Source organism: Hemiscyllium ocellatum, chromosome 28 (genome assembly GCF_020745735.1).
Source record: "Hemiscyllium ocellatum isolate sHemOce1 chromosome 28, sHemOce1.pat.X.cur, whole genome shotgun sequence".
Lineage (NCBI taxonomy): Eukaryota > Metazoa > Chordata > Chondrichthyes > Orectolobiformes > Hemiscylliidae > Hemiscyllium > Hemiscyllium ocellatum.
In genome coordinates this window covers 2,943,461-2,970,938 of record NC_083428.1, presented here as the reverse complement: position 1 = coordinate 2,970,938, position 27,478 = coordinate 2,943,461, and the positions used below count along the sequence as shown (strand labels likewise).

At 42.4% G+C, this 27,478-nt stretch overlaps 1 protein-coding gene across 1 annotated transcript in view; it reads right to left on the bottom strand.

Annotated features, from left to right (window-relative positions):
- Positions 1-1,021: 1,021 nt before the first annotated feature.
- The window catches only part of sugp1 (SURP and G patch domain containing 1), a 29,373-nt gene continuing 2,916 nt past the window's right edge, over positions 1,022-27,478 (bottom strand). Inside the window, exons 2-14 of the mRNA XM_060846387.1 lie at positions 26,903-27,104; positions 25,808-25,902; positions 23,445-23,690; positions 19,612-19,735; positions 19,159-19,322; positions 14,437-14,560; positions 11,593-11,912; positions 10,404-10,510; positions 8,571-8,748; positions 7,422-7,528; positions 4,214-4,359; positions 2,431-2,560; positions 1,022-1,717 (exon numbers count right to left, since the gene is read on the bottom strand). Coding sequence (XP_060702370.1) covers positions 1,691-1,717; positions 2,431-2,560; positions 4,214-4,359; positions 7,422-7,528; positions 8,571-8,748; positions 10,404-10,510; positions 11,593-11,912; positions 14,437-14,560; positions 19,159-19,322; positions 19,612-19,735; positions 23,445-23,690; positions 25,808-25,902; positions 26,903-27,104 — 1,970 coding nt within the window. The 3' untranslated portion in view covers positions 1,022-1,690. The remainder of the gene's footprint in view (positions 1,718-2,430; positions 2,561-4,213; positions 4,360-7,421; positions 7,529-8,570; positions 8,749-10,403; positions 10,511-11,592; positions 11,913-14,436; positions 14,561-19,158; positions 19,323-19,611; positions 19,736-23,444; positions 23,691-25,807; positions 25,903-26,902; positions 27,105-27,478) is intronic.

Below are 27,478 nucleotides of genomic sequence, written 5' to 3'. Positions count from 1 at the left end.
TTTAGCAGAAATTTATTTAAAATTCTTGTTGTGTCCAAGCTCAGATGTAGTTTACATTCACACATCATGGCAAAGCCAAGATGCTAAAATGGGTGTATTCTAATTGCTTTCAAATTTCTGTATTGCCTGGCCAAGCCTCAGCTCCCTAATCTCCATCACAGCCCTCAGAGATACCTCCAGTCAGCCAATTCTGGCCTCTTAAAATTCCCTATTTTAATTGTTCCACCAGCGTTGACCTTGTACAGTACAGGCTCTTTGACCCTTGATGTTGTGCTGACCTTTTATCCTCTAAGCTCTGAATTTTCTCCCCCACTTCTCCATTACTCTTCACCCTTTAAACTGAATCTCAAAACTTAATCTTTGCCTATTGGCCATCTGCCCAATTAACTTGCTTGACCTAGTTCAAAGCCAAATTTGATGACATCCTGTACATTTGACCTGTGATAATTTACTACGTTAGGGACACACACAAAGGCATTGCTATTATTGAACTGGAAGGCAGTTAAGGTTTCTGCCCCAGCTCACTTTGCCTGTACAAAGGGGGGATTTTCTTCCACCCAGAGGGTTGCGTACCTTTGGAGGTCCCCATCCCAGAGATTTGTAGATGGTCCATTGTTGAGTATATACATAGTTGGGATAGATGGAGATTTGATCGCTCAGCGAATCAAAGGATTTGGGAGTGGGCAGGAAAGTAGAATTGAAGCCCAATGTCAGCCACAATTTGTGTTGAACGACAGATAGCTGAATGGTCTACTCATTTTGCACGCTTTATTTGTCTCAGCTCTATGATCTGATAATCTGCTAATATTTTAATGTCTGTAGAAGTAACCAATGACTAAGCATTGATTGAGCCATATATGAAATTAGATGGTCAATTCTTGTGCCTCACTCTACTGCTGTCCCAGAAATGAGCTAACCTAACGTTGTCCAAGAATGCAATCAGGAACTTGCTCACCTGCAAGATTCAGTTACATCTCATCCACAAGAGAAAATGTTTAAAAAGAGCAGGACTCCCGTGATGTTTAGAATGATAAAATTTATTTAAGCACAAACATGCAGCAGTTCTACATTTTGCAAGAAAATGTTTGACGATCTTTGAGAAATAAAATGTTACTGAGCGACTATCAGAGATGTCCAAAACAGTTGAGATTTCTCCTGCTGCATGTTGAGACCTCAGTAATACTTCCTCAGGTTTCTCTCAGGGTATTTAAAGTCATATTGATAGGAAAAGAATTCCTCCCTCATCCCCAAGGTCAAGAAACACAAGAGCACAGCAAGATGCACTGCAGTCTCCTGTTGCACCTGAATCTCTGTAGAGGAGGTATATGTAAGAGATGATTGAACTGCACTCTCTGATGAACTCCATTGTTTTCAGCATTATGGCTTATTCAGAGACTCAGCATGATTACCATCGTATTGGGACCTGAAGGCGGCTTCCTTTTCTCTACATGGTCCACATTTTCTGTGGTGAGGTAAAGGGCTCCTTCGAGTACAGAAACGAAACTGGGAGGAATGTGATCCAACAACAACAGAAGATTCTGACGCTGTTTTTAAGGGAAATCCAACTCTTGAGTTCATCTCTCGCAAGCATGGTCATCTGATTGTTGTGCCATTGAAGAACCAAACTAAACATCACAGCAAAGTAGTGAATGGGAAAGCCTCCTTGCGGCTGTGAGTGGAAATTCAGGAGTCAGTAATAAGGTCTCCTAGGGTTATTCTGAAATAAAGAAAGTCCCATGTTAATTCATAAGGAAAAAGCTGACAGCACAGGAGCAAATGGCACAGTAAATCTGGCCAATAGACAGGAGACTCTGTCGACCACATTAACACATCCCAGTCCTTTCCACACTAACACCCGATCCACAGAGTCATGGAACCTCCTACAAAAAGCAGAAATTAAAATGGTGAAAACCCTAAGGATAACAAGGGAAAATGAATAGTCTAGAAGCAGCTCAAAATCACAGTGTAATGGGAAAGTCACACCCAGGCTCGTGCAGGCCAATGGCCCAACAAACCCAATAACCACCCCAACCATCACCCATGCACAATGGTGAAAGTGTGAATGAACTGTGAGATTCACTGCAACAGCAATACCTCCTGTGGCTTTCCCAATGGGATGGACAATACCAACAATATAGTGGGAACACCATCACCCCCTGCGCACACATCACAGCGTAAGCAATTTGTCCTATTGACCAATCCAACTAGTGACACATTAATAATCGGCCATTCGGCCCTCAAGCTTTCTATCATTCAATCAGACCATTCAGCCCCTCAGATGGGTTCCATCAACCAACAGATAAATAGTACATTTTATTTACAAACTTGAATTCCAATTTACAAAAATCAAGTCTTTATGCAGAAGTAGTTCTCAGATGATCGAAATACATTCCATACTCTCCACCATGTCTGCATATTGTGATCACTTACCAGCGGGTTGGGTCTGAATCTATAGGCCAGCATCATCCGTTTACGGAATGCCTCATACTCGTCATCATCCTTATTGAGTTCTGCGGGTCGATCAATACCAAACCCAGCTCCATCGACTGCCGTGGTGCCTCTGTACAGGCAAAAGAGAAGGGACATAAAGAGACTGTAGGAGCTGAGGTTGATCTTCTTAGAGACAAGAGACAGTTAAAGAGAGATTTAATATCAAAATTACCAGGGGGCTTAAAGGGATAAACTCAGAGATGGCTTCCAGTGGCAGAAGTGTCAATAACCAGAGAGAGACAGATTTCAGATATGTAACAGGAACTGAGGAAGAAAGGAGGAGAATTTTTGTTTTTATTTTTAAATACATAAGTCATTAAGATTTGGAATTAGGCTGCAATTCAAAAAGAATGGGAACACGAACGTTTGGCAAGCATGAGTGTCTCTGGCTGATCCATTCCTCCAAGGAAGAACCCTGGCTGGAGAATCAGAATCGAGCTAGGGAAATAACCTGCAGCAGTGTGATTTCCCACTCCAGCCTGGTGGCTACCATAACATTCCCACTAGCTTCAGAATGTTCAATTTGGAAAATTAAAATGAGAACGGGGATTAAAGTGACCATTACACTGGTAAAGACATCTGAGCAGCTTCTTCAGGTGAGCTCTTTCCCATACCATACTCTCACCCCAGTTAAAAACATGGTAAAGCCTAACTGCACGGCAAACTACTGAGAACCTGCTCTTAAGCATGTTAAGGTCTCAATGACAAAAAGAGATAATTGACAAAAATAAATCTTAAAACCAAATTAAAATAACAAAATGAAATTAAAAATGAAAGGAAAATCAAACAGAAATTTACAGTGGTTCGACCACATGAGAAGACATCCAATTCACCTGTCCACTCCACAGCTGGGATTTTCCATCCAGTTTAAAATGGAAAACCGTGCTGCTGGTGAAGGCAAATCGCACAAATTCAGTTATCGGAGCATTAACTAACCTTCAAAACCTGCAGTGGAGGAATCAAACTTGCTATTCCTACACATGTTGGTCCTGTAGCTTTATAAACTCCTAAGCTTTGAATAAAACTGAGACATTAATTTCTCTGACTTGGGACCTCAGGCTACACTTCAAACATTGGCTTGAGAATCAACACCAGTTACACAAGTCATGAAGGCCAGGTTGATGAGTAGATGAGTAGCTTTTTCTTATTCACTTGTGGGACATGGGCATCACTGGCTGACCAGCATTTATTGCCCATCCCTAGTCACCCTTGAGAAGTTGGCAGTGAGCTACCTTTTTGAACTACTGCAGTCCACATGCTGCAGGTTTACTCACATTGCCAATAGGGAGGGAATTAATCATGTTCTACCAACTTCCGTTAACGAGTGTTGACATTTTGGGAAGTGGGGAATTGAAAAAGTAAGATTGGAGATTGTTTGAAATGAGGGATACCACAGCCAATTGATACTTACCATCCAAATGGACAAGCACCAAGATCTGCCTCTTAGGCTAGATACAGGAGGGGCACCCCAGGAGCTGGAGAACCAGAAGTTCAGGACAAACCAGTCTCTTTGCATGAAGGAGTGGGAGGGATTAAGTAACCACCCCCATGCTTCTCCTTCAAAATTTACTTCACTGGCACTTTTGGAACAAGGACAAAGATGACAAGGAGTGCACTTCGCAGATTGGGGGTGTAGACTCCTTAAAGCTCGCTCCCTTTTCTCCAGTTTAGGCAAAAGTATGAGAGTTGATTTCAGATACCAGGCCTTGGTCTATTTCTGTACCTGGGAACAGGAGCTTTGATGCCTTGACCTTCTGAGCCAAGCCCTTCACCTTCTTTCCAGCCCATTTTCATTAGCATCTGGTAACCAATGTTCTCCACTGTAATTTTGAAATCCTTGTAATCGGAGTAATCAGGCTCCCTACCTTCCTGTAAGAGATAGGCAAGAGTGCAAAAGCAGTCAGATATGTTACATATACTTCATCCTGGAGCTTAATGACTGTCATCCATTGCTGGTTCAGGAAACCAGTGCACATCTCTATGACTTCATTGCCTCTTTTCCACTTACAGTCACTATAATATATTCCAGCCCATTCCAAGATTTCTGTGCTCTGTCAATCCTAGCCTAGTGCAATGATGTAAATGATGTCAGCCATTGTAACTTGAAGGAGAAAGTGAGGTCTCGAGCGACCGAATCAACACAGACATCTATTATAAACCGACTGACTCCCACAGCTACCTAGACTACACCTCCTCCCATCCTGCCCCCTGTAAAAACACCATCCCATATTCCCAATTCCTTCGTCTCCGCCGCATCTGCTCCCAGGAGGACCAGTTCCAATACCGTACAGCCCAGATGGCCTCCTTCTTCAAGGACCGCAGATTCCCCCCAGACGTGATCAATGATGCCCTCCACCGCATCTCCTCCACTTCCCGCTCCTCCGCCCTTGAGCCCCGGCCCTCCAACCGCCACCAGGATAGAACCCCACTGGTTCTCACCTACCACCCCACCAACCTCCGTATACAGCGTATCATCTGCCGTCATTTCCATCACCTCCAAACGGACCCCACCACCAGGGATATATTTCTCTCCCCTCCCCTATCAGAGTTCCGAAAAGACCACTCCCTTCGTGACTCCCTCGTCAGGTCCACACCCCCCACCAACCCAACCTCCACTCCCGGCACCTTCCCCTGCAACCGCAAGAAATGCAAAACTTGCGCCCCACACCTCCCCCCTTACTTCTCTCCAAGGCCCCAAGGGATCCTTTCATATCCGCCACAAATTCACCTGCACCTCCACACACATCATCTATTGCATCCGCTGCACCCGATGTGGCCTCCTCTATATTGGGGAGACAGGCCTCCTACTTGCGGAACGCTTCAGAGAACACCTCTGGGACACCCGGACCAACCAACCCAACACCCCGTGGCTCAACACTTTAACTCCCCCTCCCACTCCACCAAGGACATGCTGGTCCTTGGACTCCTCCATCGCCAGAACATAACAACACGACGGTTGGAGGAAGAGCGCCTCATCTTCCGCCTGGGAACCCTCCAACCACAAGGGATGAACTTAGATTTCTCCAGTTTCCTCATTTCCCCTCCCCCCACCTTGTCTCAGTCGATTCCCTCGAACTCAGCACCGCCCTCCTAACCTGCAATCTCTTCCTGACCTCTCCGCCCCCACCCCACTCCGGCCTAGCACCCTCACCTTGACCTCCTTCCACCTATCACATCTCCATCGCCCCTCCCCCAAGTCCCTCCTCCCTACCTTTTATTTTAGCCTGCTGGACACACTTTCCTCATTCCTGATGAAGGGCTTGTGCCCAAAACGTCGAATTTCCTGTTCCTTGGATGCTGCCTGACCTGCTGCGCTTTTCCAGTAACACATTTTCAGCATTGTGACTTGAAGACAGTTTCACGTGACATCAGGTTATAGTCCAACTTGTTTATTTGAAATCGCAAGCTTTCAGAGTGCTGCCCCTTTGTCAGGTGAACTTAAAGAGGCTGACCTGTGTGCAGCTCCCTTAGGAACCTTTAGCTTGCTACTGGCAGCACAGTATTTAGATGCAATGCCAATGCTACGGGTCAAGTGCTGGAAAATGGGATTAGAATAGTTGGGGAGTTGCTTTGGACCAGTGCAGATTTAATGAGCTGAAGGTTCTTCTTCTATGATATAGACCTGACTCTGTGCACAGCTTGGAGAAAACATTGACTGGTAGTGTAGCTTTCGAAATCAATCAATGTTGGAATTTTCTCCATTTATCTCTCCATCACTCTCTTCTCTTCCTAACCATTTTTTAAATACCAAAATCTTTGACCAAGCTTTTTACTGAACAGTCCTGATACAACTGTCGGTGGCTCACTGTTGGTTGTTGCTTGATGACATTCCCATTAAACACTTAAAAAGAAGATATATAAATGCAAGTTGCTGCTGTTGTAAATTTTATTATGGACCATAAACTGGTGGTACTTTACATGGATTACCATAATTGCAAGGTCTGTGACTTTCTGACATACACTAGCTATAGTTGAGGTACTACTGGTTGCACAGAACCTCGCAAAACTCACTTTTACAATGACTTTCATGAGTGCTACTGACACACTAAGATAGCAGCCTGGTTCCTTAATTAGGGATAGCTTGAGTGAACTAACGTGAGTCACTGGCATAGAGTCATACAGCTTGGACACAGGCCATACCAACCATATTCCACAACTAAACCAGTCCCACCTGCCTCGTTTGGCCCATGTCCCTCCAAACGTTTCCTATCCATGTACTTATCCAAATGCCTTTCAAATGTTGCAATTGTACTTGCATCCACCACTTCCTCTGACAGTTCATCCCACATATGAACCACTCTCAGTGTAAAAATGTTGCCCATCATCCTTTTAAAAATCCTTTCCTCTCAATGCCCCTCCCTTGGGAAAAGACCCTTGCTATTCACCTTATCTATGTCCCTCATGATTTTATAAACCTCTAAGGTGACCCCTCATTCCCCCCACGCTCCAGTGAAAAAAAAGCCAGTCTAACATCCCAGAATTGGAAAAATGCAAGCAATGGACTCCTGCCTTATTTACAGAGTGCAATATTTAGTGAGCTGGCAAGTCGCAATCCAAATATAGCAGATATAAGCTGACGGCATACTCCAACTCCTAACCTGCACTGTGAAGGAAGCTTTACTCGTCATCTAACCCCATGCTGCTCCTGCCCTGACAGCATTTGATGGGAACAGTGTAGAAAGAGCTTTCCATTCAGTGTAAAAGAGTAGAGAGAGCTTCATGCTGTATCTAATCCTATGCTCCACCTGTCCTGGGAGTGTTTGAGAATAACAGTGTCAGGGGACATTAACTTCCAATTTAAAAGATAGAGGGAGTTTTACTGTGTACCTAACTCAATGATGTACCTGCCTTGATAAACATACAAAAGAGTCACCCAAAGTAGCAACAGCCATATTCCACTCTTTGTAATAGTCCTGAATAAGTTAACTTACCTTCAGAGCTTTGAACGTCTCCATGAATTTCTCCAGTTCATCAGGAGGTAGGAAATCTCCGATGAAATGTTTCCCTCGACCCATCTCAGTCAGTTGTTCGGCCCATTCTATCAAAGATCAGCAGAAATTGTAACAGAACACAAGAAAGCACTGTGTGAACATATTGTTAGTGGTGCGCCCTTCCTAGTGTCAAAAGAATTAGACTTTAGAAGTGGAATAGTCCTCTTGGTTCCTTAAGCATGTTCTGACAATTAGTACAGTTAAGCTTGACCTTCTCCCTCAAAGTCAAACTTCCCGTATTGTCTCCATAATCTTTGTTAACATCAAATCCACTTAAATCCCTGGGTTGAATGTGTTCAGTGACAGAGTGCACAGCTTGCTGGGGTATGGAATTCCAAAGATTAGTAGATTTGTTCGGAGGCCATTTGGCCCAATGTATGTGCATTGTATCTCTGACCATTTCAACTTAGAGCCACTCTGAGGAAGAGTCATTCCAAAACTTTAACTCTGTTTTTCTCTCCACAGATGCTGTCAGACCTGCTGAGTTTCTTCAGTATTTTCTGTATTTATGCCAATTTCCTGCCCTTTCCCTGTAACCCTATACATTGTATCTACTTAATCATCCAATGCCCTCTTGAATGGCTCAATTGAACGTGTCTCCACCACACTTCCAAGTAGTATACCGTCACATACCTTTCAATGAGAATGCTTGCATTTTAGTTCTAAATGACCAACCCCATTCTGATTTGGTGACTTCTAGATTTGTCAACCAGGGGAAACTGACTCTCAGCACTGACCTTGTCAATTCCTTAAGACATACCGCAGATCATGACCAGGAATTTTCAAAGGAGGAACTCAGCCTCTGAACTCAGTCTTTAATCGTTTTCCCCAATGTAGTACTGTTAAGGTCCTGAAGGTACACTGATGACCTCAGGATGTTCTAGAGCACTTCAAGCCAATAACACACATTTGAAAATTTCAGGTAAGCTCAGACCATTAGAAGACATTGAGTACATCTTGACATCACCCACGGTGGATGCCAGCTTGCTGCTTAATGCTTTACAAGCTCCTTGAGCTAGATCTACACCACACTCCCCTTACCCTGTGTTTACAGCTGACCTCAGCAGAACACTGTTACCCCACATTTACCTCTGGTCTTCTCCATCTCCATATGTCGCAGACGATGTTCCCATGTACCAGCATCGCCGTCAATCTCTTCATCGCTGTCATACTCATGCCTGTGAGCCTGAATGGCTTTTTCCCACATCATCTGCATCTCCTGCATGGCCTGCTTGTGCTTCATGATCATGTCATACATTTGCTGCATCTGCAAACAAGCCAGAGGTTACCTCAGATATTGTGCCAAATACCGCCAGGAAAGTTTATGCTCCTCACACTTATTTAGAATCTCATCTCCTCCTTCCTTTTCCCACCTCAACTCTGGGAATTTCCAACTCAGTCCTGCATTCTAAAATACACACAATTCTTTACAAGGCCTTTCGATTCCTCTATAATGGTATTACACTCAGTTCTGCTTTAACAAGTGTTATTTCAACACAAATTGGCTTTAACACAATTCCGGAGCCATTACTTTAAATGGGTGGTTATTGCACGATTTTCTTATAACGTGTGAAAATACAAGATCGCACGTTATATCAGAACCGACTGTATTACCACCTCCGCACACTCTCGTTACGCGACAGCTAATCTGCAGATACAAATTATCAAGCACAACCTGCCCAATTTGCCTTTAATGGTAATGTCTTTCTCTACGATGCTACCTAGTTCTTCTCAGTTAATGCCCCTATACCGCTGCCTCTTGCACAATGTAAAACAACCTTTTCACTTCCTCTCCAGCTCTCTCAACTCTACTGGGCCATTTCCCTATCCAGATGATACTGCTGCACACTCCCTCAGTGGCCCTCTGTAAGTGATTGTCTATGTATTTCCTTTAGTCTTTCATGTTTACTGGTAAGGCCAGCATTTGTTGCCCATCCCTTAAATGGAGTGGCTTGCTGGGTCACTTCAAGGGGCAGGTCTGAGTCAACCACATCGCTGTGAATCTAGAGTGAATACAGGCCAGGCTGGGTAAGAACGACAGAACTCCTACCCTAAAGGATATCAGTTTGGATTTTCCAAAAATCAGCAATTGTTGTGATGTCACTGTTACAGAGATTGGCTTTATTGTTCCAAAATCTGTGAATTTAATTCCACCGGATGCCATGGTGTGTTTTGAATCTGGGTGCCAGACCATTAGCCTGGGCCTCTGGATTACTGTTCGAATGACATTACTACCACTCCACCACCTTCGCTGATCCTTTACAAATGATACTGCTTGATTCTTCTTCTTGTGTACCTTCATGATTCAGTGTTTAATTTTTCCTCCATCTTTACTGCTCCTAAATCTTACAGCAGAAGTTGCTGTTTCCCCTCTCTAGACAATTATCACTCACCAATAACTGTATCCTTTTAAAAAAATTTTTTCTTGCACTAAGTTCACTGCCTAAGAAGGCTTCCTTCTCTCCCCTCTAAGTATCACAAGTCACAATCCCTACTGAAGTTCATTTTTCTAATCTTACATTAAATCAGTGGTTTCACAATGACAAGTAGGAGGTGGATAATAAATACTGCATTGCTACTGACATATTTTATGAGCCAAGTTTTAAAAAGCTTTACTTTTCAACCGGTGTTTGAGAAGTTGCTATGAAAAGGATGCATTTGGACAAGCAGAATAAGCTTCAGTTCTTTAAAGCACGATCAAAGGAGCGAGCATAGTGCAAAAGTCAGTGTTCAAGTACAAGAGATTAATCAAAGGTGAATGCCTTTAGCTGGTCAGAAACAAAGCAGGACACAGCATTAACGCCTAGAAACAGGCTGCCTCCAACCCCTGCTGCTGCAGAAATGGTGGTGTCCTTCGTCACTGCAGGGCTGCACTCCCCTTGGTCACACCCTGCCATTAAAGGTTGTCTTATAAGGATTTACCTCCTGCTGTTCCTTTAACTGTTTCTTCTGTGCATCACTGAGTTCGTTGACTCCCACCAATCCGACCGGCTTACCTTTCTGATAGCCAAGACCCTTCAAATCCTGAGCTGCAATCACACACACATACACACAATTGACATTACTTTCACATGAGTTAATAGGGTAGCATTTACAATTAGGCCCCAGGAACCCATGTTACCCTTTGGCTCCATTTAACTCTGGTCCTCCAGTCACACAGCATCTAGCCCACAAGTGTGATTTCCCTCTGCTCTCTACTCCCTCCAAAACAGGGAAAGAAGGAAATGTTGCTCAGAAATCCCAGGTTTCACACAGCAAGTGAAATGGTTACGTAATCATACAGTACAAATGGAAGCCATTCAGCTCCTTGTGCCTGTGTCAATTCGTTTGAGAGATTAGACCCATTCTTTCTGCTCTTTGCCCATAGTCCTGTGATTGTTTCCCCTTCACAGATTTACAGTTTGCTCACGTGTTTGGTCTCTATATTTTTCTGTGAGGGAGAGGAAATCATCAATCTGGGAACTTTCTCACTGTGCCGGGTATCACTGGGGCCAGGTCCATCTCCCAGATCAGCTCACTGGTCAAAATTTTGCGAACTTTGAGCAATGATCTCTGATGCAAACATTAGTGGCAGTTCATCAATCTATCTATACATCATATGAGATATGGTTTCAATACAAAGTGCAAGAAAATGTACTTGCTACAAACAAATTGGGACTGGGTGGTGAGGGCTTCAGGCAACAGAGAGACAACCAGTCAGGCTCCCAAGAAGCCTAGTGTTAAAAAGCACAAAGTCCCTACAATCCAATGCACAAAGAGAGTGATCAGCAATAAAGGCCATGTTCCTTCGTACCTCAGCCAAACGCAGAATGGACAGGAATTGTATCCTTGCTACAAGAGCTGAAACACCACAACCAATGATAAGAAATTTTTATGTTAGCGTAACAAGCCTAACCCTTTCCTGACAATCTCAAGTAATCAAGTTCCCACATCCCTCAAATGTCTACTTTTTCCCTCCAAAATTCACTTTCTCCATGTAGCCATTTACATTGTCCATCTTCCTTAGCAACTTACTCCACCACTCTAGGTTGCACCCCCCCCCCTCCTGTTCTTATCCCCAACTTCCTGTGCCAAATACCCCATGAGATGTTACCTCCATTGCAGAACTCACTTGTTAAGCCAGGCACTTGCATCGAAAAAGCCAATTCAGGAGGAGGAAGTTCAATTTTATCATCTTCTGGGCCCCAACGACTCTTCTTTTTCTTTTTAAGTGAGGATGAGGAAGAGGAAGGCGGAGGCGCTGGCACAGGTTCCTGGGGAGAGTCACTAGAAACAGGCTCAGGAGAGCTCTTCCGTTTCTGTGGGGCGGAAGAGGACATCGCCATTAAACTGGCTTGGACGGCCTTCTGTGCAATGGTCTTCACTTTACAGAAGACTTCAACAGTGTCCCTGTAGTATCGATATGCGTCACTGTTTTGATCGTAGAGAAACCTACAGAGATGAAGACAAATGTTCAGTACTTCTGTGCTACAGAACTGCACACTTAGATTCACAGAGATTAATATTACAGAAGGAATAAGATAGTTTTATCCATTCTGCTAATGCTTAACCTCAGAAAAAAACTTTGTCCATAACATCCTTTCAACTATTTATTGATGTCTGTTCCTGTGCTAAGTGCCATTACAAATTCTTCTTCCAATCCTGTTGATGCTAGGGACTTCTATCCCAGCAATCCTCTACAGAAAAGTAAAAATACTTCTACAGTTCCTGCTATTCTTGTAATTAATGAGATGACCAATAATTTACAGAATCACTGGCTGGCAGTTTTATTTTATTAATACCAGGAATTTTGACCCTCTCTATCAAGTCCGTACGCCTCGTCTCTCCTCATAATTAACCACCCACACCATCTTTCTAGGACAATCCTTTCTCCTAAGCCATTATTGAAAGCTCCTGTTACTCATAAGTACGTAAGAACTAGGAAGCATAAGCAATTCAGTCCCTCGAGCCTGTTTCACCATTTAATACAATCATGGCTGATCTCAGCTCGGCCTAAATTGTACTTTCCTGCCAACTCTCCATAACCCTTTAACCCATTATTAAACAAACATCTGTCTATCGCCTCCGTAGGTTAACTCAATGTCGCAGCACCCTCCGCACTCTGGGGGAATGTATCCCATAGATTCAGAAGGAAACAGAAGGAAATCCTCATCTGTTTTTTTTTTAAACCTGCCACTCCTTATCCTAAAACTATGACCTCTCATTCCAGATTGCTGCACAAGGGAAAAATATCTGCTCAACAACTACTTTATATATTTTAATTAAATCTCCTCTCACTCTTCTAAACTCTAGTGAGTATAGGCCTAAACTGCTAAATCTTTCCTCACATATAAACTTTTCATCTCCGGAATGAATCCTCACTGAATCACCTCCAATGCAATTACATCCCTCATCGGGGCCTAACAGTACTCCTAATGCAGTCTCACCAATGTCTTTTCCAATCACGTACTTTTAAGCTCCATTCCTTTAGCAATAAATGACAAAATTCCATTGGCCTCCCTAATACCTGCTGTACCTGCAAACTAACTTTGTGATTCATGTATGAAGACACCAAGATACCTCTGCACCAAAGCATTTTGATGTTCCACTGTTTAGAAACTTAGTTGCAACTTCACACCCAAGGACATCAAACTTAGCAGCCCACTGCCCTTCAGTACCATCTCTATCCTCTTGCAAGTAACCAACTCCACACCAGTTTAGTTTAGATGTTAGAGGTTAGATCTAAAGGGTGCCTGCTGGCTGGAAGGCCAGCGAAAAACCCAAGTTATATATTTTTTAAACAGAGCCCTGCCCGCCGGGAGATGCCAGCAGATCAGAAGCCAATAAGTCTACTAAACAACAGCAGGGAGGCAGTGATTCCTGCTAAACATGTATCTGTCAGACACTCAAGATCACTACTGGATCCCAAGCCATTGGTGAGTGAGGGCAGGAGGCAGGATGCAGGTGGCGGTGAGGGTATTTGACAGCAAGGGTATGAGATGGTTTTTAGCAGGAACTCTTGCTTCTTGATGCCCAGTCTCTCCATCAGGTACCAGGTGTCTGTAATGATACACTCAACCGTGACCTTTACTCAGGTTTGCACATCATGTTCCTCACATGGCGAGTTGTCAGCCACTGTGGTAGTCCCAGCAGAGGAGGCTAAAGCCAATTATTGTGCATTAATTGACCACATAATGGCATCAGGTGGCAGTGGGAGTTTTCCTACCACAAACTTAACCAAGATGTACGCAGCAACGTTTCAATCACAACCCCTCCTGCCTATTTACATGTCACCACCACCTAGCCCTCAGAACCCATAAACCCATCATAGGAAAGGTATTACATACGTTTGACCCCAGGTGTCTAATGAATCGGTCTTAGTCTTAATCCAGCATTGCATGAAACGGTTTTATATTTTCAGAAGAGTGAGAGAAGACGTCATTGGTGTGTGTGTGTGTGTGTGTGTGTGTGTGTGTGTGTGTGTGTGTGTGTGTGTGTGTGTATGTATATATAAGCCTGCAACTGTGGGTACACAGTGTCATAATAAGGGATCAGTCATTAACGACCAAGAGGTGAAAGCAACACTTACGTCACTCAGGGAGTTGTGCAGCTTTGAAACTCTCTACAGAGAAGATGCTTTGTCAGTGATAGCATTCAAGACTGATAAAGTTTTGGGAAGTAAGAGAATTAAAGAATATGGGGTTACGGTAGGAAAGTGGAAGTGAGAGGTTAGATCAGCCATGATATCCAATGATATTGCATGTTGTGTTGGGGTATGTCACATGACCTACACCAGCCCTTAATTTTTAAATTTTTTATGTTCTATTTGAAACAGTGACTATGCTTCATAAGTACTTGCTGTTGTGAAATTTTTAGGATGCCCCTAAGCACAAGAGCTGCTATACAAATACAAGCCTCTCTTTTGTTTAATTGCCTGTGCATTTCAAACCAGGCAGCATGATAAAATTGTGCTCACCAGAAGGCCGGATTGTCTCGATTGTCCTGGATGGCCATCTCTTCCACATCTGGACCCCCGTCAGCCACAAACTTTGCCAACTTCTCAATCACACTCCGGACCTCTGGGTCGTCTGGGGGTGAAACTTTAAGCAGGCTATCAGTACTTGAGTTCAACTCACACACCCAACAGTCAACAGCCAATCAAGGTCTACAAGTTTGGATGGGTAAGAGTAGGATACAGGGAGAGCATCAATTAAATCACACTCAAGTGGTTAAATGGAGACAGTGTCCCATACAACTTCATCTAGCTCTCAAACGTTGAGTTTTAACTGGCTGTAGGACAGTTAAGCCTAATCCTAGCTCCCTCTATAAACAGTTTACTTTGCTGAGGGCACATCTCTTCTCCTCCAATAGAGAAGTGGTGATAGATAACAGTCACTAATAAATCCAATCAGACATTCAGAAATCGCTTTGCCCAGTGAGAGGAACTCACTACAAAGAGTGGTTGAGGCAAGGAGCATTAATGCATTCAACAGTGACGTCCATGAGGGAGAAAGGACCAGGATATGCTAGCATGGTGAGGTGAAAAATAACGGTAGGACTCAGTTGAAGAGTATAAAGACTGTTATAGATGTTAGCGAGTTTTGCGAAGATTTGTAGTTCAGGTTGGAGTTCTGAATGTAAGTTTGCTTGCTGCACTGAAATCTCATTTTCAGACGTTTCATCACCACACTAGGCAACACCTGCAGTGAGCCTCCGTATGAAGCACTGGTGGCATGGCCCGCTTTCTATTTATATGTCTGGGTTTCCTTGGGTTGGTGATGTCTTTTCCAGTGATGATGGCATTTCCTCCAGTGATGTCGTTTCCTGTTCTTTTTCTCAGAGGGTAGTAAATGGGATCCGAGTCAGTGTGTTTGTTGATTGACAATCCAACTGGAATTCTTGCTTCTAGGAATTCTCGTGAGTGTCTCTGTTTGGCTTGTCCTAGGCTGGACATGTTGTCCCAGTTGAAGTGGTGTCCTTCCTCATCTGTATGAAAGGATACTAATGAGAGTGGATCATGTCTTTTTGTGGTTAGTTGATGTTTATGTATTCTGGTGGCTAGTTTTCTGCCTGTTTGTCCAACGTAGTGTTTGTTACAGTTCTTGCATAGTATTTTGTAAATGACACTAATTTTGCTTGTTGTCTGTATAGGGTCTTTCAAATTCATTAGCTGCTGTTTTAGTGTGTTGTTGGGTTTGTGGGCTACCATGATGCAGTCTGGCAGTCATTTCTGAGATATCTTTGATGTAGGGGAGAGTGGCTAGGGTTTCTGGACATGTTTTACCTGCTTGTTGGGGTTTGTTACTGAGAAATCGGTAGACTGGGTACCCGCTCTTTTTGAATACACTGTATTGGTGATTTTCCGCTGGTCTGCGTAGTTCCTCTGTGCTGCTTGTGTGGTGCTCGTTGAAATAATGTTCTAATGCAGCTTTGTTTGTGGGTGTCGGGATGATTGCTTCTATAGTTCAGTATTTGGTCCATATGTGTTGTATTCCTGTAGACGCTAGTTTGAAATTCCCCATTAGCAGTTCGCTCTACTGCGACATCTAGGAATGGCAGTTTGTTGTTGTTTTCTTTCTCTCTATTGAATTTTATGCCAGTAAAGCTATTATTAATGGTCTTATTTCCTTTAATTTGTTTCGTTTAGTGATGATGAAGATGTCATGCACATAGCAGACCCAAAATTTGGGTTGGATGGTTGGCAGAGCTGTTTGTCTGAGCCTCTGCTAAGAAATCTGATATCAGAGATCTGTTGGGTGTTCTGTAGGTTTTGTTGTTGAAGTAAAGTGGGTGGTAAAGCTTCAACTGGGACAGCACATTCATCCTAGGACAAGCCAAACAGGGACATCCACGAGTATTCCAAACGGATGTCTATCAACAAACACATTGACTTGGACCCCATTTACCACCCCCTGAGAAAAAGAACAGGAAATGACATCACCACAGGAAATTACACCACCAACCCAAGGAAACCTAAATACAAATAGAAAGCGGGTCATGCCACCAGTGCTTCAGCTGGAGGCTCACGGATTATGTTACCAAGAATGGTGGCACAATGTCTGAAAATGAACCTTCCAGCTCAGCGAGCAAACCTACATCCAGAACGGTCATAGATGTTGGTTTGACTGTCCTCCTTTGCTTCTTGTATTTGATTAACAGAAGATAATATCAAAAACAAGAATGGTGAGAAGAATTCATCTCATTGATGGACCTGTCCTGTGTCCCTTCCGATCACTACCTATGAACCCCCTATTAATTTTAAACAGCATGGTGGCACAATGGGTGGCACGGTGGCACAGTGGTTAGCACTGCTGCCTCACAGCACCAGAGACCCGGGTTCAAATCCCGCCTCAGGTGACTCTGTGTGGAGTTTGCGCATTCTCCCTGTGACTGAGTAGGTTTCCTCCGGGTGCTCCGGTTTCCTCCCACAATCCAAAAATGTGCAGGTCAGGTTAACTGGCAATGCTAAATTGCCCATAGTGTTGGTGAAGGGGTGAATGTAGGGGAATGGGTCTGGGTGGGTTGTGCTTCAGTGGGTCGGTGTGGACTTGCTGGGCCAAAGGGCCTGTTTCCACACTATATGTAATCTAATCTAATCTAAACAGTGCATTACTACAGTGTCACATTAGTCTATATCCAAATGTTAATAAGCGATCTCACAGACCATTTTGCCCATTGTGTCCGTGCCAGCTCACCAAATAAAAATCTCCATGTAACCCTGCACTTTGTTTCTTTTCAAATAACCATTTAATTCCTTGTGGAAGTGTCAGTTGAATTTGCCTTCACCACACTCAAGACAGTACATTCCAGATCCTAAATACATATTGCATTAAAAGCTTTTCCTCATATCACTTTTGCTACTTATACTAATTACTTTAAATCTGTGTCCTGTTCTTGATCTTTTCACAAGTGGGGGCATTTTCTCACTTGATCTGAATAGACCGCTCATGATATTGAATAAGTCAATCAGACCATTTCCCATCCTGCCTTCTCAAAGGCAAAAATGCCCAACTTTTCCAAATTTCATGACTGAATTTCTTCAATCCTAGAACCATTCTGCACTCACTCCAAAGTGACTGCAAAAACTTTTACGTTATTGTCACTTAATCAGGTCAAAATAAAGAACTATTGTACAACCAGTAAATCAAAACTGGTATTATGCTTTCATGGATTTACTTGCAGTTCCTTAATTTAAAAGGTTGATCAGATTCTTTAATCAAGGTCTTCAAAGTAGTACAGACATTAGCGTCAATAGATGCAAATAAACTACTTCCTCTAGTAGCGAATCCAGGAAACTGGATCATGATCTGAAAATGAGGCATTGCCCATTTCTATTTTAAAGTAGGATTTCTCCAACAGTATCTTGGTACCAACTGAGTAGGACCTTGAGTTAAAAACCTTCAGTTAGAAAGAACAGAATCTTTGAACGTGACAGGATGAATTTTAAAAAGCATTGGAGACCTTTGCCTTTAGAACAGATGTGTGGAGAATTATTGTGCCAAATGGCAACCTCTATAATTCTACAGAACACAAAAACAATAAAGTTATTTTAATTTTTTGTGATAGCTTATGCCTCGATTAGGAGTACCGTATCCAATCCTGGCCATCACACCATGGGATCAAAGTCAATGCCTTGATAAAGGATGCATAGGAAATTTGCTAGGATATTTCCAGGATGATGGATTGTAGTTGAGTGGAGAAGCTGGGTTGTTCTCTAGAGTGTATTAGGGGGAGAATTACTAGATGTGCTCTAAATGAAGAGAGGTTTTGATAAAAGTCTTCAATGTCAGAAGCCAGAGAATATGTATTTAAGATAACAGGCAGGAGAACCAGAGTCAACATGAGGAACCTTTTTCCAGAAAATGCTGTGAGCTATGATCTGGAATGCACTACCTGAAAGGGTGTTAGAAACAGATTCAACAAAACTTGCACTGTATAAGTTTAAAGGGCAATGGAAAAAATAGCAGAGAGTGGGATTAATTAGATAGAGTCGACGGAGAATTGACATGGACATGATTTACCAAATAAGACTCCTGATAATTTAATAATCTGAGCACAGATTAAAGGCAAAAGGATGCTTTGATCTGGTTTTGCCTGCATGGTTTCCACTGTTCCAGATAGGAAGTTAGTATAACTATCAAATTAATCAAAGTAACACATTTCAATCTGTTCCCCAATTAAAGAGGCACAGTTCATGTGTATGAGTGTGAGAGAAGGGTAGCAGATGGACATGCAAGTGGCCAGGCAAGCATGGAAAGGGGGCACTATACTTCTTCACAGTTCAATAGATGTAACATTGAAATAACACAGGAATCAATCATTCTGAAATCCAAGAGCCAATATCTGTCTGGAGGACTGGACACATATAGGATTTGGATGTCCTGCAGAGTTTCCTCTTACATTGCCACTGGGGATTCAATCTCAGAAAATACATGCTGGTCTGCAGGCGTACTGCACCATCTCACAGCTTAGACTCTGTAGAAACTTTTTTCTTCTTGCTGAATTTTTTGAATTAAGATTAAGAACTAAATGCTTTGGCTAGATTTCAACCCACGATCAAGAAATGCAAGGTCAATAACAAAACCCACTTGGAATGCTGAGTGTTGGCATCTACCCCACCATCTGAACTGTGTGCATACTTGAACCAACATGTGACAGTCAAATCTTAAAGACTGATTGTCCCCATCAAATTCCCTACCTTTTGCCACTGAAGGGGTGGTGGTGGTGGTGGTGGTGGTGGTGGTGGTAGAGGTCGCTACAGGTGCTTTGGGTACTGACAGTCCAGACAGTTTCTCTCGTTTGATTTCAGCCACCTTTTTCTTGTAATAAAGAAACGCTCGGCTGTTGCGATCATACAGAAACCTACAAAAAATAATGAAAATGTTTCTTAGCACCTTTCAGCTGGTAAACAAGTTGCACTAAGTGATCCCTGGATATTATATGGAAGATACAAAGTTAGGTTCTTGGAGGAGACTTATTGACACACACTCCCAATGGACCACAGCCATCAGATCAAACAAATTTGATCTGTTAGTTTGCATTTTCCAACTGTATCTGTAACCAATGGCAAGTAGGTATAAATATTAGCAATGTCACTGATCCCAGAGAAATTATTTTAGCTTAAAAATAACACAAGAAAGACAATACTCACGAGAAGGCAGGGTTATCCCTGTTGTTCTGAATGGCGAGCTTCTCAACCTCATGTCCGCCGTCCGCCACATATTTTGCCAACTTCTCGGCAACACTTCGGACTTCAGGCTCCTCTGGGGGTGAAACTTTAAGCAGGCTATCAGTACTTGAGTTCAATTCACACACCCAACAGTTAATAGCCAAACAAGGTCTACTAATATAATTGGAGGAAGAGCAGGATACAGGAAAAGGATGGGTTAAATGAAGGACAAAACCAATATTGAGGACATTTACAATGTAAAACATTCCACACTAACACTAGGCTTTATTAGCAAGAGAAGAATTCAAATTATTTTCTCTCCTAACTTTCACAGCACAGAAATGCTCCCCCAGTGACAGTATGATCTGATTAAAACAATGCCCCTTTGTATTTTAGACATATGCGGCTCACAGGTTTTGGAATTGAACTGCAGACTATGTGGTTCACGAACCTTAATCAGATTAGTCGGTAGAGGTGTTAGAAGTAGCCTTAGAAGATCTTCAGCAGGGGAAAGAACTCATAGAAACATAGGATTTACAAAGAGGAGTAGGCCTTTTGGACCTTTCAGCCTGGTCCACCATTTGAGAAGATCATGGTTTTCAGTTGTGGTTTGAGCTCCACATTCCAATCTCATGCCCAATAACCCTACACTCCCTGATAATTAAAAATCTCTCTCTGAAGAAGTTTAAATAAGCAGCATCTACTACTTCCGAGAAAGAAAATTCTACACTGTAACTTGCACACATATAACTCAAAGTTTGTAAACAGACCATTTGGCCCATTAAGTCCACATTAATCCTCTGAAGAGTATCCTGCCTAGACGCATACCCCTACCCTATCCCTAAAATCCTGCATATCCCATGGCTTTTCCACCTAGCTTGCACATCCTGGGACACTTTGGGCAATTTAGCATTGCCAATCCACCTAACCTACACGTCTTTGGACTGTGGGAGAGAAAGCAAAGCAACCATAGGAAACCCACGCAGACACTGGTAGAACGTGCAAATTCCACACAGACAATCACCAGAGGCTGGAATCGAACTTGGGTCCCTGGCACACTGCTCACCTGAGCCAAAACACATTCTCATCACTGATTTAAAAGAGATCCAACTTATTCCTAAACTCTGTCCCTAATTTTAGTCTCTGCCACAAGAGAAAACATAATTCCTGCTATTCAGCCTACCTAGTTGCTGAATATTTTATGTTTTGATGAAGTTGTGTCTTATTCTTCTAAACTCTAATGGATAAAAGGCCTAACATATTCAATCTTCCTTCATTGCAAAAATACTGCAACGTCCTCTCTGTCATTAACTGTGACCAATGTTAGAAAAAGTGCACTTGCTTGTTCCTCCTAATACCCTGCTGATACTCACTGGCTGGCATATCCACATCACATGACCAATACACCAAGGAGCGCCTGCGGGACTGCATCCACAGAAAAAGTCCGGAGAAGAAACTGGGGCCAAAACAAACACTTCAAGTGCCATGCCTTGAATTTCTCCTGTTCTTCTTGTCTGCCACTGTTGTCTACGTGTTGGAAGGGTTAACTGGTCAATGCTCAACCTGTTTGGCTATGTTATGAGCCTATGCTCCCTGACGATCGAGTTCTGGAGTCAGTGCTCTGGCTCAGAGGCAGAGACATTATCCAATGCACCATAACAACCACCCTTCCATCACCAGAAACCACTGAAACCACCCATCCCACACTGAGGCAGCTGTTCCCTTGGCAATGTTCAACTGGCAAGGTACTGGCTGAGTCAGTGATTGGGGCACCCAGACCAAAATAATTCTGCCTTAGATTTCCAATGCTGCATGATCACGGTAAAATTTCCTAACTTCCTTTTGGCATTATATACACATAACACAATCCACAACTTCAGGATGTTCCAAATCATTAACTGCAGCTAACTGAAAAATTCGGAAGTGTAGCTACTGCTGTAATCCAGGAAATGAGGAGCTGATTTGGATATAGCAAGGTCCCACGGTCAGCAATAAGACAGTGAGATCATCTGCTTCAAAGAAGTCGATTGAGATAAAGATTTCAGGACATTATGGAGAACTGCTCTGCTCTTCTATGAACATTTATATCTTAATCTGTAGGAACAATTCTTTGAATGAAGATTGGGGAGATAGTTTGAAAATAAAGGATTTCCCATTTTACATAAAGGTGAGAAGGATTCCCCACCCCCCTCCTATTAGTGGGTCTTAGCCTCGTCCCCAGGGAGCTGAAAAGGCTGGGTCTTTGAATACATTTAAGGCAGTGATGGATCACTCCCTTGTTGGTCAAGATCCAAGGTTATCAGGTTAGGACAGTTAGAATTGAGACCACAATCAGATTAGCCATGATCTTACTAAATTGCAGTAGAGGTTAGACAGACTGATTGGTCTATTAATGTTCTTGTAAGAGAATGTTAATCCTTTTTGAACTGGTGAAAAATTAGCTTTTTTAAAAAAAAAATTAATTCACAGGTTGTGAATGTCACTACGCAGACCAGAATTTATTGCCCAGAGACCAGTGACGAGTCAAACACACTGCTGGGGGTCTGGAGTCACACAAAGGACGGACCAGGTAAAGATAACAAACTTCCTCCCCCAAAAGACTTTCGTGAATCAGCCGTTTTTTTTTCCTGACAACCAACAATGGTTTATGTTCCTTATTCATTATAATGGATACAGGAGTCTCTTATGCCTTGACTCATCTTGGATTTAGCCATTTACAAGCTGAGCAGAAGATTGCGGGATTGTATAACATTCAAGTGACTCAAACTCATAGCGAGGTTTTCAGTGTCGTATTGTGGGCTGCAACACTACTGGGTGCGCTGTCTTCTTGGTCAACATGTCAAGCTGAGCCTACATCTACCCTCTCCGGTAGCGTAAAAAAGCTGGAGATGAAAAGAGAAGCTCCACTCATGTCCTAGTCATTTTTAAATCACTCAACCAACAGCTTAAAGCAAACGATCTTTATCACGTATCACTTTGAGAGAGCTCAGTGTGCATAGATTTTCTGCCACGTTTCCTACAGTAGTGTCTATATTTAAAAAACATAGAATGAAAAGCACTTGGGAGGTTGTGAAGGATGTTACATAAATGCAAGCCCTTTCAGTACCAACTTCAATCACTCAAGGAACCCTAAATAATTTTCTACAGCAAATGCTGCTGTTTCCAGACGAGTCACTAGTGACAGACTAATCATTAACCAAGGAGACAGTGAGGACTGCAGATGATGGAGATCAGAGTGGAGAGTGTGGTGCTGGAAAAGCACAGCTGATGAAAGGCTTATGCCCGAAACGTCAATTCTCCTGCTGCTTGGATGCTGCCTGACCTGCTGTGCTTTTCCAGCACCACAATCTCAACTCTGATCTTCAGCATCTGCAGTCCTCACCTTCTCCTAATCACTAACCAATTACAAAAGAAGAGTCTGCTCTTCTGCCACAGCTCCCTCCCCTTCAGGATTTTCTCAGGTTACTAGGGAATGCTAGTTCAAAAGTCTCCCAATGTCTTTCTCAAGTGACTGTTATTCAGTCAATTAAATATCTAGTTCACTATGTAATGTGAATAGCAGAGCATCCAATTTGTATGCTAAGGCACCAGAAGGAAAAACATAAGCCATGGAAAAGGAGACTGGATAGCAATCAGACAGGATTTTGACTGATTCTTTTTAATTCAATGCAGGGAGAATTGAGGAGTTGAATTTGAGGGCAGTTAGCAACTTCAGAAGAAATGAAATTAAACAAATACCCCCTCTACAAACTTCTCATCACAGCAGCAGCTGTTAGTATGCAGACACAATATTAAAGATTAAGCAAGCAAGTTACCTTTCACTTCAGCCCACTGCTCAAGATCCTCCTCCTCCTCCTCCTCTTCATCATCTGGTGATTGGAAGACACTGGGGCGGGCTGCGATTGGTGTCTGTTTGGCATGAGTATAGTTCTTCATCTGACTTAACGTGCTTCCCAAAGATGCTACTCCCAGACCCGGTCGCTTCCCAATCAGAATTTGCCTCTTCTGTACCTGGGTCCCTGAGGGGCTGGTGGAGTTACTGCTGTTGCTTGTTGGCGTTCCTTTAGAGGGACAAAAAAAATGATCAGTGGTCTGAATGTGACAAAGTCAAACAAAAGCCAACAATATTTATCAGGAAGTTGCATTAAAGTCCCACTCAGCACAACCCACCCAAACCCTCTGTTCAAGTTGAATGGTAGTTATTAATTTGCTTGAATAGCATGACAGGATACTAATATAACTCATTTATCCTTCATTGATCTTTTATGGTTTGCTACTGGCACTAGCAATGAAGACCAAATGCAGTCTTCAAACCAAGCAATTTGAATTAGATACACAGGCCTATTTCAATCTGTATTTATTTCAATAACACTATTTATTATTACTATTATACATTTTGTTTACATTTATAATATAAACTCATCTCATTCTAATGAGTCCTTCTACCAGCAGTGAAGCTGCAATACAGGAGCAGGATGGAGCCATTCAATCCCTCAAGCCTTTTCCAACATTCAACCTAGTTTAACCTATTTTCTTAATCCATCTGTTCAGAGATGTTATTATACACCTCGGGTGCAAATGGGACTTGAACACAGGCCTTGTGGTCCATGGGGTAGGGATACTACCATTGTGCCACAAGAGAATATAGATTATGAAACATCTATATCTAATTTCTGTCTAGCTGCAATGGTTCGGTAACCATTAACATCCTTGATAGAGGTGCCGGTGTTGGACTGGGGTGGACAAGGTAACCGAGTTATAGTCTAACAGGTTTATCTGAAATCACAAGCTTTTGGAGAGCTGCTTAATTTCACCTGATAAAGGGCCAGCACTCCGAAAGCTTTTGATTTCCGATAAACCTGTTGGGACTACAAACTGGTGCCGTGTGACTTCCGACATTAATATCTTCCCTGAAGAAAAGTTCAAGCACTGTTTGGAAGGTATCTGTGGCTCAGTGGGTAGTGTCCAAATTTGAGTCCTGAGGCAGGACTTGTTCACCATGCAAGGTACACTCATGACAGTGCAATAGTTTGATAATTAGTCTGCAAATTCTTCCAACTCTTCCCAACAATACCCAAAGGAAAAAGGTATGTGTGAGAGAAACTATGAAACAAAATCTCTGTGTTGCAATTTTCAATAGACTCTCAGCCTCCAGTCATTGTTTTTGGTGAGGGGTGTAGGAAAGAGAGAGAGAGAATTCCAGATTTTCATTGTACTTTTGTGAAAAGGTCTTCCTGACATTACACCTGCACGGCTTGCCTCAAATTTTAAGTTTCTACACCTATTATTCTGAACTCCCTGCCAGAGGAATAGACTTGCTCATAGATCATCCCCTTAACCTTGAACATTCAAGGGACTACTAGTTTACTGGCAGAGATGACAAGGTACTATAGGCAGATTCCATTCTAACTGCAAACAGAGGAATTAATTTAAATACAAACTGAAGGGCTCTGATATATCAATGGGCTGAATGGCATTCTCCTTCCCCTATCCTGTTACATCTCTAGTTTTCTGGTCACTTCATCTGAAGCCACTGATCCACAGGAAGTATTTATAAAATATCAGCTGCGCTCCATAAGATTTTGGGATTGTCTAAAGAAAACAGATGGAGGATACAATCTGTATTCTCTACTGTTTCAAGAAATGACAGCAAATGACAGTAAATCTCAAACTTATAAAATTTTATTGGGTGGATGTAGATAGGACAATCTCCCTGGTTGGTGCATCTAGAGACAATCTCCGGAAAAAGGGTTTAGGACTTTATTTAGCACTGAGATGAGGAAGAATTTTCTCAAAGGATGATAAATCATTGCAATTCTCTATTCCAGAGGGCTGTGGAAGCTCAATTCTAGAACCAATAACACTAAGGATATGAGGATAGCGTGGAATTGGTGATTAGCCATGATCTAAATGAATGGTAGAACTGGTACAATGGGCTGAATGGCCTACTCCTGTTTTTATGTTTTTAAATTCTAAACTCAAATGAACATTTAACAGAGCATTTGCTTAATAGATTAGGAAAGTTCAAACATGCACATGCATATATAGCCATCAGCATATCAGATCACAACCAAGAGCAGAGGCAAAGTGGAGTATTCAAACTGTTGGACTCAAACTTGGAGATCTGCTATGTAAGTTATCCTCCAAGTAAACCTGATGAGATCTGCATTCTCCTCACCTGTACTTGCCTTCTCCTTCTGCATCTTTAGGAACTGCTGCAGGAAGCTCCCATCATTGGCAAACTTGTTTGATGTATTCTTTTGGTCATCATCTCTGTAGATCAATTAGAATGATGGTGAATTCCGGCAAAAGCAGAGAGAGCAACCATACTCATCACCAAATTCAATATGACATCTATGAAAATTGACTTTACACAACAAATAAAATGACCTTCCTTAAGCAACTCAATCCAGAAGAAACTTCATGGGAATTATGCCCATATAGGAGCAATATTAGTGTATCAAGACTTATGCTGCAGCTTAAAAATTGGCTTTGGATTCAAGCTGAATCCTGTCAATGAGTTGAAAGTGCTCTCTCAGGGCACATCAAGGGTCCTTTGTGAAATGAGTTTGGTCAGCCATGCCTCGATCTTTATTAGAAATGGGAGAACAGTAACAAATTAAGACATTTAACATCTATTCAACATTCAGGAGGTGGCCCCATACTGTACCTGTCCTGGAAGTGTTTGATGAAGACAGTGTAGCAGGAATTGTACGAGGTATCTAATCCAGTGCTGTACCCACTGTCACTATTAATGTTAATATTAGGAAATCTAACAAGAAATGCATTAATCCACAGTACTAACCTCCCTCGCCTTAATAAACTCTAATTAAAAGTGAAGCTCAAGCTACTTGGGTGACCTTACAAGAGGCTTATAAAATCATGAGGGGCATGGATAGGGTAAATAGACAAAGTCTCTTCCCTGGGGTGGGAAGTCCAGAACTAGAGGGCATAGCTTGAGGGTGAGAGGGGAAAGATATAAAAGAGGCCTAAGAGGCAACTTTTTCACATAGAGGGTGGTATGTGTATGGAATGAGCTGCCAGAGGAGGTGGTGGAGACTGGTACAATTGCAACATTTAAAAGGCATTTGGATAGATATATGAATAGGAAGGGTTTGGAGGGATATGGGCCAAGTACTGGCACGTGGGACTAAATTGGGTTGGGATATCTGGAGGGCATGGAAAAGTTGGACTGAAGGGTCTGTTTCCATGCTGTACATCTTTATGACTCTATGACTCTACTTGTCAATAAAGAACAAAAATCACCACATACTCATCAGCATTCACTTGCAGCTTTGTGAAACTGTCTTTTTTAGCCTTCGCCATTTTTGCTTCAATTTCTTTCTTCTTCTGTGCTATTAGCTCCTCTTGTTTCATTAGATTCACGTACAATTTATTGGGTCTGTTGGAAGAGCCCAGACGCTCAAGACTGAAGGATCGCTCACTACTGGACTTGGTAGCACCACTAGCCTTACCTACAATAAAGAAAAATTAAAACATACAGTGTCAACCAAGGAAACATCTATATGAAGGGAAAATGAGTGCCAATTAGCGCTTTAAAAATATATAAAATGTGCATTGAAATAACTGGAGACATCTGTAATGTAAATGTAAAGGACCACTGAAACTTGTCAAATGCTTAGAGTAATGAGATCATCCCTTATTATTCAAATCCCCAATAAATATAAAAATATTAAACTTAATTTCTACTCTTAGGATTATCCTTTCATCCTAGGAAACAATCTTATTAACTTTTGGTGCTTCATTCTCCATGGCAAGTCTAATGACTATGGATAGTCAGTTGGGTGCATAATAAACTGATACCAACGTGGTTTTGAGGCTCAAGAGG